We start from the raw sequence: 18,295 nt of genomic DNA on the forward strand, positions 1-18,295 counted from the left end.
ACAAGATCAGGGACTCCAGTTAGTGACTCAACTTGAACCTAGCAAGTTTTATGGATCTAGAACAAGAATGCAGGGAAATGCAGCAAGCATGGTTGTATAGCAGTTAGCATAACACTATTACAGCGCCAGTGACAGGTTCAATTCCAGTCGCTGTCTATAAGGAGTTTGGACATTCTCCCCGTGTCTGCATTGATTTCCTCCAGGTGCTCCGGTTTCCTCCCACATTCCAAAGACATTCGGGTTAGGAAGTTGTGGGCATGCTATGTTGGCGCCGGAACTGTGGTGACACTTGCGGGCTGCCCCCAGAACACTATGCAAAAAGACGTATTTCACTGTGTTTCGATGTACATGTGACTAATAAAGATCTCATCTCATCTTGCAGTAGCTTTTGCCCCAAGATGTACTGCAAACCAAGGCACTCTCTGGATGCCACTCAAACTGCCCTGCCAGTAGGCTTGCCAATCGTCTGCAGGGTCTGCAGACTGCCTGACCTCCATAAAAAAGGGAGAACTTGTATTGTCATCAGATAAGCACGTGGGAAGATGGAGTAGCACTGCAGAGGCAGCAGCTGATGATCCAAGTTATCCAACTGGGTAACTTCCTGCTGCCGACAAGAGAACCCTGGGGACCTGATGTGAGGGGAGCTGACTGGGTTTGGGACCTCAGGGACCAAGGTCCAAGGATGAGATACTCAAGGGCCAGAGACCAATGGACCAGGTTGGGGCCAGATGATCATCCAAGATCAGATCCAGGCACACTTAACTGGTGGTTCCAGGCCTTTCACTGTAAAATACCACTCCAGTACTTAATGTAGAACATACAGTCAATCTCCGGGCAGCAGGACACTTTCAGTAGAAGACTAATAATTGTGGTTTAAATTAGTTTGAAATGTTCAATTATAACGTCTTCAAAGACTAAATTTCAAAGCACTTCCAAACATCAAATACAGTCACCAATTAGCAACAGGGATTGGAGAGGTTCACCCTCTTACACTGACCTACTGTTAATTCAAAGCACGAGTGATATTCAAATATGCTATTTAAACCAAAATCATTTTGCCTTCATAGGCCTTACCACAACCTCTTTAGTCCACTTATCATTCAGATTTAAATAACAAACTGTTTTGGTTATGCATATTTCACAAAACACTGAAGGAAGCAATTATATTGACATCTGTCTTGACTGAAGTAAAAATTTAAGTACAGTGTTCTGTCTCATAACCCTTCTCATTACAGATGCAAACAGGAATACCTATGCATCTTTGTGGTACAGAGGCACGTCCAATGCTCACAAACTGCACAGCTAGCAGAGCTGCTGCCTCAGTTCCAGCAACCTGGGTTTGATTCTAATCTCAGGTGTTGCGTGTGGGTTTCCTCCAGATGCTTCTGTTTCCTCCCGCATCCAAAAGAAATGTGGGTTGGTAGGTTAATTGGCCACTGTAAATTCTCCCTAGTTTGTAGGAAAGTGGCAGAATTCAGGAGGTGGGGGTCTGGAGTTAATGGGAATGTAGGGAGAATAAAAATGCGATTAGAACAGGAAGAGTGCAAATGGGTACCTGATGTTCAGTGTTTTCTCAGTGGGCTTAAGGGTCTGTATCTATGTCCACCAAGTCCACAACATCCACCAGATTCACCCATGTTGCAGACTTGGTGGACATAGAAACAGGATTAACATCTTGCAGATGGAATGTTTCATAACTGCACTCACTTTACACCCAGCATGACAATTATTTCAAGACATTAGAGCTAACATCGTGAAACAAGATGGTACAATCAACAATAATACATCATATAATAAACCTAAAGAATTAATTACAGGATTCAATTCAGGATTCATTCAGGAAATTTATTCAGGATTCAATTCAGCATGGTGTGCATATCTTGCAATGTCATCTCAATTTGCATTTTCTAGCAGCATCACAAGTGATGCAGAAGAAACAGGTCAAAAGTCAATGGGATAAAAGGATGTTACAGACAATAGTATTCTCACCATTCAAACCGAAAGTTTTGTTTCAAACTCAAGCTCAAAAAAGTGAACTGCCTTTGCAATTTGTTTCACTTAATGGGTGACCAACTTGTCTCATTGAAAGGCATTTGGTATTACTGAATCCTCAAAAAGGAATTGAAACATTTCTTAAAATAAAACAAATTGCTGGCAATACTCAGCAAAACAGGCAGCATCTGTGGGGGAAAAAAAATTTACATTTCAGGCTCCACATTTCATCAGAACTGGGAAAAGCAGAGAGATGAAACAAATTTTGAGGAAGAGAGGCAGGGCAGAGAGCACAAAGAAAGGTCTAAGTGGAGGGCAGGGGAGGTTTAGACAGAAGGAACTGATGGAGCCCAGTGTAAGAGGGTGGTAAAAGCAGATGACAAACAATAGGCAAGTTCAGTAGTGGAGTAAATAGAAGACGACAAACAAGCATCTTAAATTAACAGCAAAGAGGGGGAAAAACAAATAACAATGAATGCTGGAAGTCCGAGTTGTGAAGCCTGGAATATCTGCAACAATTGAACTCAATGTGGAATCCAAGAGACTATAGCGTGCCTGGTCAGAAGAAGTGTCGGAATGGGCAGCATTCAAACAGTGTAGGAAGCTGAAGACCAAGTCCAGAGTTGGAGAATTAAAATGGCAAATAACTGGAACTGAGGTGTTCCAAAAAGCCATCAGTATTACCCAGTGAAGAGGGACCATAGCAAGTATCGAGAGTAGTACACAGAATAGTGAATTGTACAAATTCATTGCTGCTTCATCTGGAGTGTCTGGGCTCTGCTGTCAGAAGAAAGGATGCAAACAAGTAGATACAGCATCTCCTGTGGTTGAACGTGAAGGTGTCATAAGAAGGGTGGGGGGGGGGGGGTGTACTGGTGATGATGGAAGAGTGAACAGTAGCTTTGGGATGCTGATGATGACAATGCAGGTGGTGGTTGAAATTATGGAAGATGATCCATTGAATGGGGAGGCTTGTAGACTGGAAGGCAAGACCAAACAAGCCCTACCCTTGTTCAGGTTAGGAGGAAGTGGTGCAAGAAGTGCAGGAAAAGGAACAGACAAATGAGAATCCTGTTACCCAAGATGGAGGAGAGCCCATGGAGTACAGAGACATAGTAGCAACTGAAATAGAAAGGAATCTTCACAGGAAGCAAGGTGCTGCGAAATGCAGTAAGTTTGTGGACTTTGATTAGATTCTGATTACCACCCTGTCCACTGAAATAAAAAGAGAAATCAAGGAGATGAAAAGACCACACGAAGGTAAGAGTAGTAACTGGCAGGAACTGTAATAAAACTTTCTAGCTTAGGGGAAGGGGCTGGAGGCATCATCGATTTCCCATTGCTACTCTTTGCTAAGGGAAAGTGGAATGAAAGAATGGTGGTTCAATAAGTAGTAGGGAACCACTTGGGCCTCTTCAAGAAATGAAGAGCCTGAGAATGAAATAGTTCTTGTTACACCCAGCTCAGTAGCAATATTCCTCATTCCTTCAACCACATAACTAAACAATCCCTAAATGCTGACATAATCTCGTCATTAATTACAGCATTTAACTCCACAGCAGCAGCCTTATATTTACTGTCAAATTATCCAAAATAAAACAGCTTAAGTCTCCAACCTTCAATCACTGGAAACAATTTGCTCCAATCAACTTAGTGCCAATATTTCATTATTTTTAATACCTGGATCAAATACTTCAATCTTTTGTTACTCTAAAAAACAGGTCCAATTTTCAAGCTCTTACCTCAAATCAGGCAGAACTTAAATATGCACTATACCCTTGCTGCTACTTCAGCGACCCTTTAAGGTGGACACCAAAAATAAATGCACTGCTACAATCGTGGCATAAAAAGAGGTACTTGGACAAATGTCATGGTCTCGTCATGAAAATCAAAAACTTTAAACTTGAAGGGGAAGTACTGTCACTATATTCGGCAACATAGCAGCAATTTAGGCTTAAAGGAATAACCAACATTACATTCAGCTGAAAAGAGGCATAATGTTTTGGGGTAATCAGATTTATGCACAAGGCGTTATACTAAATGACTGTAGAATAACAAAGGATTGTAGGTGCTGGAATCTAGATGAAAGACATTATGGTGCTGGAGGAACTCAGCAGGCCAGGCAGCATCCGTGGAGAAAAGCAGGTGGTCAATGTTTCAGGTCAGGACTCTTCCTCAGGACCGAAGATAGGAAAAGGGGAAGTCCAATATACAGGAGGAAAAAGCAGAGCAGGTAGACAAATGAGGGGAGGCGGGGTGGGCACAAGGTGGTGATAAGTAGATGCAGATAAGAGATTGTGATAGGCAGGGGACGAGGGGAGAGCAGATACACCAGGAGACGGGTCAAAGGTAAGGAGGGAAAAAAGAGTAGAAGAAAGTTAAGCTAGGAAAGGGAAGAAAAGAAGAGGCATGGTTGGGGGGTGGGTGTGTGGGGGGTTGGGGATTATTTAAAATGGGAGAATTCCATGTTCATGCCATTAGGCTGCAAGGTTCCAAGATGGAAAATGAGGTGTGTTCCTCAGTTTGCACTTGGAATTCTCCTGGCAGTGGAGGAGGCCAATGACTGACATATCAGTGATGGAGTTGGGGGGGGGGGGGGGGGGGGGGGGTGGAGAAGCGGGAGAGTTGAAGTGACTGGCAAGAGGGAGATGCAGATCGCTGTTACGGACGGAGCGCAGGTGTTTCGCGAAACAGTCACCTCGTCTGCATTTGGTCTAGCCAATGTAGAGGAGGCCACACTTGGAGGACCGAATGCAGTAGGTGATATTAAGGGAGGTGCAGGTGAATCTCTGTCTCACCTGAAAAGGACTGTTTGGGTCCCTGAATGGAGGTGATGTAGGGACAGGTGTTGAACCTATGGCAGGGGCAGTGGAAAGTTCCCGGGATGGGTTGCACAGGAGTATGGGGGGTGGGGGGGGTGGTGGTGGTGTGGTGTGGTGGAGAAGAGAGGAGTGAACTAGGGAGTCAGGAGTCACACAGAGAGCAGTCCATGCAAAAGGCAGAAAAGGGGTGGGGAGGGGAAGATATGCTTGGTGGTGGGCTCCCGTTGGAGATGGCAGAAGTGGCGGAGAATGTGTTGGATGCGTAGGCTGGTAAGATGAAATGCGAAGACAAGGGGGACCCTGTCCCTGTTGGGTCTGGGAGGGGTAGGGGTGAGAGCAAAGGTGCAGCAAATGGCAGAGATGCAGGTGCGAGCTCCCTCGATCACAGTGGGGGGGGGGGGGGGGGGAAGCCATGGTTAGTAAAGAAGTTGGACATCTTTGATGTCCTGGAGTGGAAAGCTTCACCATGGGAGCAGATGCAGAGGAGGCAGAGAAATTGAGAAAAAGGGATAGTGTCCTTGCAAGAGACAGGGTGGGAGGAACTGTAATCAAGGTAGCTGTGGGCACCAATGGGTTTGTAGAAGATGTCGGTGGATAAGGAACCTCCTGAGATGGAAAGATCAAGGAAGGAGAGAGGGGTGTCAGAGATAGATAATAAATTGTGTTGGTTAGAATGTTTAACCATCCCTTATGAGGACTAGATAATAACATAAGATGAAGGATGTTCAGCTGGTCTTTATTTATCCTCCCTGTATAAGAAGCTAATATTTCTTTAACTTTTCCAGCTTCTTCCCCTCCCTGCTTCCCGTATTTATGCCACTCACTTTTCACCAAATCCTGGTGAAAAAGTGATATCCTGGGCTTTGTTTAAATATAAAAACACTCTTAATAATCTTGTACATGTATAAGCATTTCAGTTGTCAGTTTCCAAGATGAAAATCTCAGATCAATCCATCTTCTTTTACAGAAGAACCTGACAATGGAGATTAACCTTGTGGTCCTTCTCTGTCCACTATCTAACACTGGCATGATTATTAACAATCAGAGTTGGATACATGATTTAGATGTGGTATCAGACTGTTTTACAATTTGCCCTGTTTGTTTTGCAATATTGTCCATAATGTAATTAGCTCTGCTAATTGCTGATCTTCATTTTTAGACATGGTTATCAAGCTTACCAAGTTGTTTAATCTCATTCAATTTTCCCACTCAGCTTCCAAAAAAAAATCAAACTGTGAAACTCTTCCTTCACTCCTTGGGTCTCCATCAATAATCCTTCAAATTAACACACTGCATGCTAGCTTGACTCATTCAGCCCAGTTCTGCTGCAAGATGAATTAGTGTATTTTGCTGTGTTGGCCAATTTCTCCCAATGCAACCCAAAGACGCTGCTGGTTATAATATCTCTAGGCTGAGTGAGGGGATTAAAAGAAAAAGCTTTTGGAAAAATATTGGAAAGACATTTTTAACATTATCTCAACTGTATTGAATATTGATTTACAACCTCACCCTATCACTGCAATTTTTGGATTACCAAGGATAGAGTCTGGCCATCTATCTGCTTCCGCTAACCGTATGATTGCCTTTGTTACATTAATGGCCAAGCGATCCATTTTGCTTAAATGGAAGGATCCAATACCCTCCCTACTACATTTCAATGATTCTCTCAAACTAGATCATGTTTAAACTTGGAAAAAATTAGGAGTGGTACTGTTGATCCTTTGCTTAAATTTGAAGATATTTGGAGTCCATTTATTCAATATTTTCACATGATATAGATCCCTTTTTGATAACTTTCCAATTTAGAGGAACGGAGTTGACGACATAATATTGCTCTGTTTCTATTGAGAAATTTCAGTCCAGTCTTTTTTCTTTTGTCTTTTTTAATTTTTTTTTAAGTTTGGTTTGATATATTGTTTATAATTTTTCTTATTGATTTGGGGATTTTTTCTTCCTTTTTTATATACACAATAAATCTTTTTCTTTCCTTTCTTTTACATTATATTCATTTACTAAGAGATCGTGGGATCTACAGATTTTTTAAATATTTTATTATCCTTTATGATTATCAATGCCATGATTGTTCTCCTGATCTCTCTGTATTACATGTACAAACATCGATGTTATATATTAATCTGGAAACTAATAAAAAGATTGAAAAAGAAAGAAAGAAAAAGCTTTTCTTCTTTAGATCACCCAATAATTTGCTGGTAACTGCATGCATCAACATCATATGAATGACTGCATCATCCCCAGTCAAATAGCCTGCTATGCAAAATAAAATGAAGCACTGTGAAACATGACATGGCCCTCACAGTAAACACACACTTTAAAGGAAAAGAAAACTGATCAAAACAGTTCACTTCTTTGGACTTAATAGCTTATGGTGATCAATCAAAGCAAGGAGAATACATCGATTATTCCAGGTGTATTATTCCTGGACATAACTGTCCAAAGTTTGGGACACTCAGTATCAATGGAAATATAATCCAGGGAAGGAGCATTAAATTAATATGGGAGCTCAGTTATGATCTGCATCACCAAGCTTAGTTACTTAAAAACTTACGTTAAATATGCTGGTTTCTGTCCTCTGCAATTTCCATACTTTGATGCCAAAATAGTGCAGTAAATTAAACATACAACTTTTAATGAAACCTCAACATGACATGAAATTGCCTCATGAGCATGTTCTGTGCTCAAATGAATTCTTAAATCATAAGGTGCTGCTTTCAAGTAAGGCACAGCTCCTATGAATCCTGTACATTTATAAGACAGTTAAAACTTGCCTGGCAAGCTCATCAATAAAGACAATATTGTTCATTTAAGTACCTTTATATTTACGTGATCATTCCATTCTCTAATGATCAGCAGCCATGTAGATTTTAATATCCAGGGCTGAGATTTAACCTTACAGATAATGTGATTTTTTTTTGCTAGTGTCCAATTTTGGTGACCTTTATGACTTTCCCAGAAATTTTATTTTAAACCATAGTTATTTTTAACTCACCCAGACACCTTACTTTGTGGTGGCCACTTTGCCCCTAAACATTGCTGGTGATAAAGTAAAAGGCCAAATCAGCACAAAATGATATCCCAAAATATACTTCATGAGAGACTTATAGTTTGGCTCATCATACACACACCAAGCAAGCAGTGATAATCAATTGGAGACACTTCCCATAAATAAAAACTGTAAAACTTGAATCAGAAAATATGCATACCCCTTCCTGGGACTTCATTCGCTCTTGGTCAATTTCTCCTTCATTGAGCAAATCACTGACTATTTTGTGATTTAGGTCCAAATTTTCCCTGAGAACTATTTAGGTCGTAATACAGGTCGCCTGCAGGTCATGGCAGGATTCCATTCCTATGAACTGCTTGTAACCTCAACCGTTTGCAAGTCGGAAATGCAGTCACAAACCAAGTTCGCACACGGCAGTAGATGCCTGCAGCCCCAAAGCAGCTGACAAATCCATACCACCAGTCTCCCAAATGCTTGTGCGCATGTACGGGCTGCACACAATAAGCTGGGCAGAATCTGTAATAGCTTAATACCTAGTTAAAACGGACAACCAGAATCAGCCAATTACAGTAAAATATGTTTTTTCTTACAGGTTCAATTACATACAGGCTACCACACTGGTTAATCAATAAACACTGAATAGTTTACACCAAAATTTATTTTTTGCACCATGCCTAAACACTGCAAAAATACACTTAGCTTCAAAATTAAAACCACTGCATGTCACATACAACAGTATTTCTCGCCATTCCACCAATTAACATAAATGTCAAACTACAGCTAGATCAAGGATCCATCACACCAGATTTTGAATACTTTAATTATGATGTTTCTGTTATTTTAGTAGAGCTTAATTTAAAACAATAGCTCCAAAAATAGCAGGCAAAGATGTCATAAAATGAGTGTGTTCATACTTTTGCATTACATGACAATTTCACGACTGAAGTCTCCTTTGCACTGCTTTACCACATTAACTCAGCTCTTCTGCTTGAGACATAACAGATCATTAATTTGCATGTAGAGAAATGAGAAAAACAAAAGCCACATCCTACCACTGAGTCGCCCATCCCACAGAATCACATTTGAAAGCATGCAAGATTAAGAATGAAATTCTACAGATCAAATTCTGACACGCAGCCTAACAGAAGTCAACAGCAGCTGTTTTAAGTGAAACCAGTGCATAAAATTCCTGAATCTTATTCACAACTTTTAATGTTAGGTGATACTTTAACAACTCCCAAAGAAGAAATTTTATGTGAAAAGAATGCAGTTGACAACAGGTCCACCATTTCCCAGTGTCAGCTGCGGGCCTTAAATACAATTGAGGTTTTCAGAACGACCCAAAGCACTTCAGAAATAATTAACTTTCTGAAGTGCAGCTAAACCAAGCAACAAATCTACACAGTAAAAAGAAGATAAAGTTGTGAGTTTGAGGGATGAACACTGCCAAGAACTTTTTTTATTAATTTTTCAGGATGCATAGTATTTATCGCTCCTCCTTATTTGCCCTTGAGCTGGTGGCAATGGGACACAGCTTGAACTGCAGCAGTCCTCCTAATGAAAATTCACCCACTCCACCCCAATCCTACTATGATGAAGGAAGATCCTGTGACATTGAAAGTATTTCAATATATATTCAAGACAGGATGGAGTGCAGATTGGAGATAAATCTACAGGTGATGATTCCATGAGCCTGTATCTCTTGTTCTTTTCCATACTTAAGGTCACAGGGTTAGGAGGTGCTGCATGTGAAGCCTGGGAGAGTAGCTGCTGCTTAAAACGTTCTTCACAGACACTGAAGCACAAAGCACAGGTAGTGTGGGGAATGAAGGCCTAGATTGAATGGAGCACCGATCAAGTGAGCTGATGAAAGTAGGCAGGGGTTGGACAAAGGAGAAAGGATAGAGTCAATGTATGAAGAAATAAAGTTTCCACTTTATTCTTCACCACATTCAGTACTGCAAGCTCTAACAGCCCGCCTTCTCACATATCTGTTTCATCTCCGATGCCCTCCGTCGCTGACCACTTCCAATTCCCTGGTCCCAACAGGCTCATCTTTACCATGGATGTACAGTCTCTTTACACCTCCATCCTACATCATGATAGTCCAAGGACCCTCTGCTTCTTCCTTGAGCAGAGGCCCAACCAGTTGCCCCTCCACCAGCACTCATTCACCTGGCTGAATTGGATCTCACATTGACCAACTTCCCCCTCAGCTCCACTCATTTTCTCCAGATCAAAGTAGTAACTATGGGCACTCATATGGGCTCAAGCTATGCATGTCTTTTTGTGGGATATGTGGAACAGTCCTTGTTTTAATCCTACCCATGTCCATACCTGCAACTCTTTTTCCAGTACATTGATCAAATTCTAACGAGCAGTAAAAGAGAAGTCAAAAGCAGCAGCTGCTTTAAGTGCAACCAGTGCTGCTTCCTGTACTCATGCAGAACTTGACAATTTCATTACTTTTGCCAATTTCCACCCTGCTCTCACCTTCACTTGGTGAATTTCTGACTCTCCCCTTTCTTTTCTGGATCCCTCCATCTCAAGATAAGCCAGGTACTAACATCTATCACAAGCTTCCCACAGTTAACTACTTTTCATCCTACCTTGCCTTTTGCAAGGATTACTTGTTTCTCTGTCTGTCATCTTTACTCCAGTGGATGACTTCCCGTAGGTGCGCCTCGGAAATGTCTTCTTTCTTCCTGAACCGTCGCTTCCCCCGTCACCATTTAAAAGCCCTTGACCACATCACATCCATTTTCCAGGCTTCTGCTCCCACCCCCACTCCTCCAGGGCAGAACAAGGATAGAGTACCCTGGTCCTCTCATTCCACCCCACCAGCCTCCACATTCAATAGATCGTTCTCCACCAACAGGCACATCTTCCCCTCTAATCTCCTTTCAGCATTTCACAGGGACCATTCCCTTAGCAGCTCCCTGATCCCCTCTTCCATTCTTACCAAACACCCCACTTCTTATGGCACTTTTCCTCGCAACCACAGGCAGTGAACATAGATCCTTTCACTTTTTCCACCATCCAGGGACCCAAACATTCTCTCCAGATGAAGTGGGGATTCACTTGCACTTCCAATCTAGTATATTGCATTCAGTTCACAGTGTGGTCTCCTCTGTACTGGAGAAGCCAAACACAGATTGGGTGATGACTTGCAGTGCACCTGCAATCAGTCCACAGAGGCAATCCTGAGCTTCCTTTTCCCTGCTGCTTCAGTTTTCCATCCTACTCCGACCTATCAGTCTGTGGCCTCCTGTACCATTACAATGCAACGTAAGCTTACATTGGCAAGCTTGAGGAACAGCACCTCATCTGTCTGGGCACGTTGTAGCCTTCTGGACTTGATACTGATTTCTACAACTTCAGGAAACTTGATTTGTGTCTGTAAGAGTTGTCCATCTGCAATGTTCGCTCAGCTTTTTTTTCTGGATGTGGAGGACATACCCAGCCTGACCTGCCGGGCACATCTTCCTGCTCTGTATTTCTCACTCCTACATTCTTTTGTCTATCTTCTCACTCTCTAACTGCTCCTGTTCACTCATTGACCAATTTACAGTTCATCCCCATGGACACCCTGGTTTTTTCCTAACAGAGACATCCACCCTCCCTGCAGCTTAATGAGCTTCTTTTCTCTTTCCCAATCCCAATGAAGGGTCTTCAACCTGAAACATTAACTGTTTCTCTTCCCAGCGATACAGCCTGACCTGCTGAGTATTTCCAGCATTTTCTGTTATGTAGATAGTGGCCATATGATGAAATTGCTAACGAAGGTGCCATCATCCTTTATCTCCACTTGAATCATGGCAGGCAGCAAGGTGCTTTTCAACATACCATTAAGAGCAATTCTGCACCAAATGTTCAACCTAGATTACTCAAAGTCAAGTGAAGCCTGAACTCAGTTGTAGCACAGCAGATCCCTGATATCTGACACTATCTGTGGAACAAGATAAACATAAGCGCAAAAGTGAGAGAACTCAACGCCTGGTCCTTCATTGTCGTGCAGTGGACGAAGGCCAATAACTTACAATAAACAGGAAAACTCTTGACATTTGCTCACTTTATTAAGAGCACAAAAAATAGAAGTGGCATTGTACACTGATAAATCACGGTCTGAACCCGATAATACTGCCCGTGTCTGCGAGCTCTGTTATCAAAGATGGCACGAATCGCAGACTGGAATTTACAGTAACTAATTACTACTCTGATGTTTACTTATTTGGGAACCTTGAAATTCCACAAGGCCATGTGCAAGATATATGATCATTCGCTAGATTACCTTCCCCAAAATACACAGGGGCAACACAAACAATAGGAAATCAGTTTGTATCTACTTTTCGTCAACTTGAGCCACAAGATGACCAGCACAACTTGAGCTGCTAAATTAAAAGAATCCGTAAAGCACACTCCTCCCAAAAAAATCCCCCTCTCATTCTGAAAGCCCGCATACCACCACAGAAAGGGCTCGTCCGCTAGCACTCAGGACGCTGAAAGAAAAAAAGTGACTAAAAAAAATCTCCTACACTCATTTTATAAGAATCTTAAAAGCTATCGTTGTGCAAGTAAAAAGTTATTTAAAAATGAGTTTGTTGCGCAAATGGCAATCCCACCCACTCCGCAAAGTATAGACAAGGGGTAAAGGAAGGAAGCAAGCCAACGTGATGAAGCAGCTAATGAGACAGGCTGCAACAATGTCTTTTCCGCCAAGAAGGTCCAGCAAAGTTCCAGCGACTTTGAAGAGAAACCAGTGGCATGCGGAACGCCCAGAGACTGCGGGACGGGTCAGAAATTCAATAACGGAGACCCCCCCCCCCAAAAAAAACCTTAAACAACGCACACAACAACCTCCCCCTTTCACTGCATCAGTTACCTTATAAACCTTGCCGAAGGCGCCATCGCCCAACTCCCCGATCAGCTCCCAGATTTCCTCGGGGTTGCAGTCCCGACGGACGTGCTCGTACTGCTTGCATTTCTTCTTCTCGAAGGTGGAAAGCCTCAAGATCCTCTTGAAGTTGGCGAAAGCCATGCCCGCCCGGGAGAGCCCGCAGCAGCGCGGAAAGTGGGGGAGACTTCACGGGAGGGGACAGGAAGCCGGCAAATCTGTGGGAGGGAGTCTCCTCTCCTCTCCGAGCTCCGACCGCTCCCAGCGGGGCCGAGCCGCTCCACGCCGTCCACAGCCCCGCTCACGTTGCAACTTTCATCCCCTCCTCAATCGATTCAAGGTAACAGCTCAACTTGAAACAAATGTCGCCCACTTCATCTTAATAAGTAACTTACGTATGCAAAGTATATATACACAGACCATCAACTCCTTTGCCCCACCACGCTCCATCCACCTGTCAGCTTCCGCGACGGTGCGACCCTTCATATAATTTCTGTCAGATTTGCCCCCACCCATCATTGGTTGGTCTACTTCTTTATGCAAAATATCGAGTATATGCCAATTGGGCAATCCGGACGTCCATCACAGTTTTCTCCTCCCACAAGAGGGAGGTGTCAGGCGTTTGCTGTTCACCCAATCTATACCCCGAGGCCAGGAAAATTCTGAATGATGTTGTGCAGTCTGTATCTGAAATGAAATATGCACTCTGTTATGCCTTCTTATACAAATTGATGGGTTGGAAGTCGTAGCTGGCAATGGTAGTTGGATTGCTTCAGTAATCCGAACTTTGATCCTCCTTCTGTGTCCTTTTCTTTCCCAAGTCCTTGAACATGTTTACTCCCAAATCTGGGTCTGGCATTAGCCCACGTTTGCATCCTGGAGATCTGATTTTTGCTCCTGTCTCGGGTCTGAACCAGTTCTGATTAAATCTACAAATTGGTAAATTGGTTTATTATTGTCACGTGTACTGAGGTACAGTGAAAACTTGTCCTGCATACCATTTATGCAGATCAATTTCATACACTGCATTGAGGTAATACAAAGTAAAACAATAACAGAATGTAGAATAAAGTGTTTTAGTTACAAATAAAGTGCAGTACAGGTAATGAAGTAGATTGTGAGGTCAAGAGTCCATTCTTATTGTACTAGGGAACTGTTCAATAGTCTTATAACACCAGGTGGGCAATCTTTGTCCATGGAGGGGAGATTGGTTTCCATGATGTGCTGAGCTGTGTCCACAACTCTCTGCAGTTTCTTGCAGTCTTGTGCAGAGCAGTTGCCATACCAAGCCATGATGCATCCAGATAGGATGCTTTCTATGGTGCATCGATAAAAATCGGTAATGGTCAAAGGGGACATGCCAAATGTCTTTAGCCTCCTGAGGAAGTAGAGGCTCTGGTGAGCTTTCTTGGCCATGGCGTCTACATGGTTGAATCAGGACAGGCTTTTGGTGATATTCACTCCTTGAAGCTCTCAACCCCCTCAGCCTCAGCACCGTTGATGTAGACAGAAGAATGTGTACCATCCCCATTCCTGAATTCAATGACCAGCTCTTTTGTTTTGCTGACATTGAGGGAAAGGTTGTTGTCATGAAACCATGTCACTAGTCTCTCTACCTTTTTCCTGTACTCCGAATCATTGTTATTTGTGATACGGCCTACTACAGTGGTATCATCTGCAAACTTGCAGATGGAGCAAGAGCAGAATCTGGCCATGCAATCGTGAGGGAGCTGAGGATGCAGCCTTGTGGGGCACCAGTGATGAGAATCATTGTGATGGAGGTGTTGCTGCCTGTCCTTACTGATTGCAGTCTGTTGGTCAGGAAGTCAAGGATCCAGTTGCAAAGGGAGATGTTGAGTCCCAGGTCTCAGAGTTTGGAGATGAGTTTGCTTGGAATGATAGTACTGAAAGTGAATATAATAAAGATAATCAATTGCACCTTGTTTGCAAACTTTGACACCATTGCCAACACCATCCTCCTCCAACATCTCTTCCATGTCATCTGACTGGATGTCTGCTTCCATTCCCATCTATCCAGTTGTAGACAGAAAATCACCCACAAATCTCTTCCTGTTCCTGCACTATTATCTCAGGTGTTCTCCAAGGATCTCTCTTTAGCTGCTTGTTATTTACTCGCATTCCTTGATAACATCATCCAAAACTAGTTTCCGCATTTCCACAACCTCACCACCATCTTCCTTGATCCCGCTGCTCTCTCTAAATTGTCCAACGGCAGCACTGGGTGAGCAGATATTTACTCCAATTAAATATCTAGAACATCATTATCTTCACCCCCATCATCAACTCTGTTCCTAGTTTCTAACTTAATCCTCCCTAAAACTGAATCAGACTGTTTGCATCCGATTATATCTGAACCCAGATTCAGAGCACATTTGCATGATCTCTGTATTATCTTCCAACTCTACCCCTGGCTCAGCTCATAAGCTGCTGATACTCCCATCGGGCCTTTGTTATTGATAGATTTGATAACAACAGTCCTGACTAGCCTCCTTCATTCTACAGTTCATAAAGTTGAGCTCATCCAAACCTCTGTTGCCCATGTCCCAATTCACATCAATTCACCTGTACCCATTATTCTTATTTCACAGATATCAAATGACAGCCCCCCCCCATTAAGTAAGGTCTTAATTTTAAAATTTTCATCTTTGTTTTCAAATGCTTCCAGGGCCTTTCCTATCTTTAGTCTGTAATTCGTCATGACCCTAAAACTCTCCAAGGTATCTATATGTTTCCAGCTTTAATCCACTTAACATCACTAACTTTACTTGCTCCATCTTTGGCAGCCACACTTCTGTCTCTATTGAACTCCCTGCCTAAACAGCTTCCACCTCTCTACCTTTCCTTCTGTTAAATTCTCCTTGAACTTACCCCTTTGATCAAGCTTTGGTGCACTTGCCCTAAGGGCCTCCTTACATGATCCAATGTAGTGGCAGCACAGAGTTAAATCACTGGCTTAGTCATACAGATACCTGTAATGATAATACAGGGACATGAGTTTGAAGTCAATCACAACAGCTGTGGAACTTAAATTGAGGTGAGTAGTCTGAATGTTAGTCCGTGTAACAGTAAAGCAAAATTATGTAATCATTGTTAAAACCCATCTGCTTAACTTATTGAAGGAAATCCCCAAATGGGAGGAAAACCCCTGTCATCATTCGAGTCTGGCCTATGTGTGACTTCAGCAATTAGTTGAAATGGCCAAGCAAGGCATTCAGTTGTATCATAACCATTCTGTTAAAACAGAAAAATAATGAAACCACAGACAGACCACCTGGCATTGAACTTGGCACAGGTTCAAACATGGCAAATCTGTTCTATATACTACCCTGACCCAAAATATATTGCTAGTCCTTTATTGTTGTTGGGTCTAAATTCAGAAACTCACTACCCCATTGTAAGAGTATTGTAAGAGTATCAATAGCAGTGGGACGGCAGCAGTTCGAGAAGGTGGCTTACCAACCCTTTCTCATGAGCATTCAGGGATGGGCAATCAATGCTGGTCTAATCAGTAACAGCTGCATCCCAATAAAAATATATTAAAAACATTTAATGATTCTGAAGTGAATTGCCTCAAATTGTTGTTGCTAGATTAAATGCGCTGTGCAAATGGAACCTGTTGTTTTTACTTATGTTCAGAATTCTCCTGAATCATCAGTAACTAAATGAAATGTTTTGACATTCCTGCAAGCAACCATGTATCTCCTTCAATTTGTTAGAGCACTTCTATTTATGTATTTGTAAAAAAACTGTTACACTGGGTGGAGTGCTAGAAGGCTGGTAGAAAGAAAAAACAAGTAGGAACTAAGAGATGAAAAAAGTGCAAAACTTTGGCTCTCCTCAAAATTGGTGCCATTGGAATGGAATATTTCAGCCTCCAATAGTTCACACAAAGAATTTTGAAAACAGTAGCCTTGTTATGCATTATCGCTATTTTTGAGCTGCCTCCAGTATCCTGCATCATTGGTTGTGCAACTGAGGAACCAAGAGTAATAATTGGAGCTTGCACACATGGAGGGTAAATATTGCCACAATTATGTGGACAGAATAGTCAGTTCTGTGTAATAATTTACAGATCTTTGAATATCCTTGATGCGATCCATACTGTTATTGGTCAATCCAGTTATTGAATCCACTGACACTATCAATGTTATTGGAACAAGCTCACTGACAAAATCATTGGTGCAAAATTACATATAAAATATGGGTAAGCACTTGAACCATTAGGAAACATTTTCATCAGGCTTTTAAAAATATTTTTCAACAACACTTAGCGATTAAACCAGGAACAGTGCTTCATTCTTTCACCTCGCTCCCAAATTACTTCACAGTACATCTTAGCAAGATTCTGATTGTACTCGGTCAGAATTATGACTATATAATGCTGTTTGTATCGAGAAGATGGAGTAATATCCAGATAAGGAACTCTGAGCTTCAATAACGTTGGCACCTGAGCCCTACTCAGCAGAACTGAAGACTGGAGGAACAGATTCCTGGGTTAGAAGTCCATTAAAGCTGCATTGCTTGTCACTAGTGCTGCCTGGAGGGAGTACCAGCTCCCTCACCCTCATGGCTTTAGAGCAGTGGTGCAAGATACGACCTGTGCTAGGAAAGCAACACAATAACCATGCCTTTGTCTTTCCAGCCTTGAATATCAATGTGCTTTTCAAGGAACATTTAAACAAGTAACTGGTGGTACTAAATCTTCATCTTACAGTAAGGCCACAAAGCTCCCATACTTTTTGGGAACATCTTTGCATAACACCAAAGCACGCACCTTCAGTATTTTTGTTATTTAGTGCAGAGAGTGGAGGATTAGGATGTTGAACACAGATTGAACAGCAACAATCATTGGCTGAATACTAAATGTAGGGGTTTGAACAGCAAGTCAGAAAAGGAGTCATTTCGCTGCTCTTTAAAGGAGGCATCACAGTACAGACCACATAATGTCCTCCCACATCTCCGGGCCTTGCTTTCCCAAACTTGCTGCATCTAATTTCAGGTGAACTACCCCCTTCTCCCTTTTCTCTCTCCTCTTGATCTCCCCTTAGTTCCTCCTACACTCACCCCAGTTTCTTTCCCCTCCTCCACCCACTCTGTCTGCCCGTCACTCACACACTCCTTCCGATGGGTTCCCTCCCCCCCCCCGCCCCCGTTCCCATCTGCCAAGCCCACCTCCCTTATTTGGTTCTATGCTCCACCTTAGTCAGATTCCATCATCTGCAGCCCTTTTTGCCTCCACCTATCACCTCCCAGCCTGTGTCGCTTCTTCCACTCTTGCCCCCTCCATCTCCTCACCTGGATCCACCTACTTCTTGCCTGTTCTTGCCCCACCCCTTCCCCTCACCTCTTTATACTGGCTATCTCCTCTCTATCTTTCAGTCCAGATGAAGGGTCTTGACCCAAAAATATTGACCGTCCATTTCGATCCACAGGTGCTGCAAGTACTGCTGAGTTCCTCCAGCATCTCGTTTGTTGCTTAACATCCTTCAGTATTATTCTACGATATTATGATGTGATTATAAAACCTCTTCTTTCATTTTAGTA

General features: G+C 42.5%; 2 protein-coding genes across 3 annotated transcripts in view; both read right to left on the minus strand.

Annotated features, from left to right (window-relative positions):
• The window catches only part of stk10 (serine/threonine kinase 10), an 88,007-nt gene extending 74,804 nt beyond the window's left edge, over positions 1–13,203 (minus strand). For both annotated transcript variants that reach the window (XM_052014623.1, XM_052014624.1), the window contains exon 1: positions 12,719–13,203. In XM_052014623.1, the coding sequence (XP_051870583.1) occupies positions 12,719–12,874 (156 nt within the window). In that variant the 5' untranslated portion in view covers positions 12,875–13,203. The remainder of the gene's footprint in view (positions 1–12,718) is intronic.
• The window catches only part of sh3pxd2b (SH3 and PX domains 2B), a 385,135-nt gene that overhangs the window by 286,090 nt on the left and 80,750 nt on the right, over positions 1–18,295 (minus strand). The window lies entirely within an intron of this gene.

The sequence above is a fragment of the Pristis pectinata genome, chromosome 4 (assembly GCF_009764475.1).
Source record: "Pristis pectinata isolate sPriPec2 chromosome 4, sPriPec2.1.pri, whole genome shotgun sequence".
NCBI classification, from domain to species: domain Eukaryota; kingdom Metazoa; phylum Chordata; class Chondrichthyes; order Rhinopristiformes; family Pristidae; genus Pristis; species Pristis pectinata.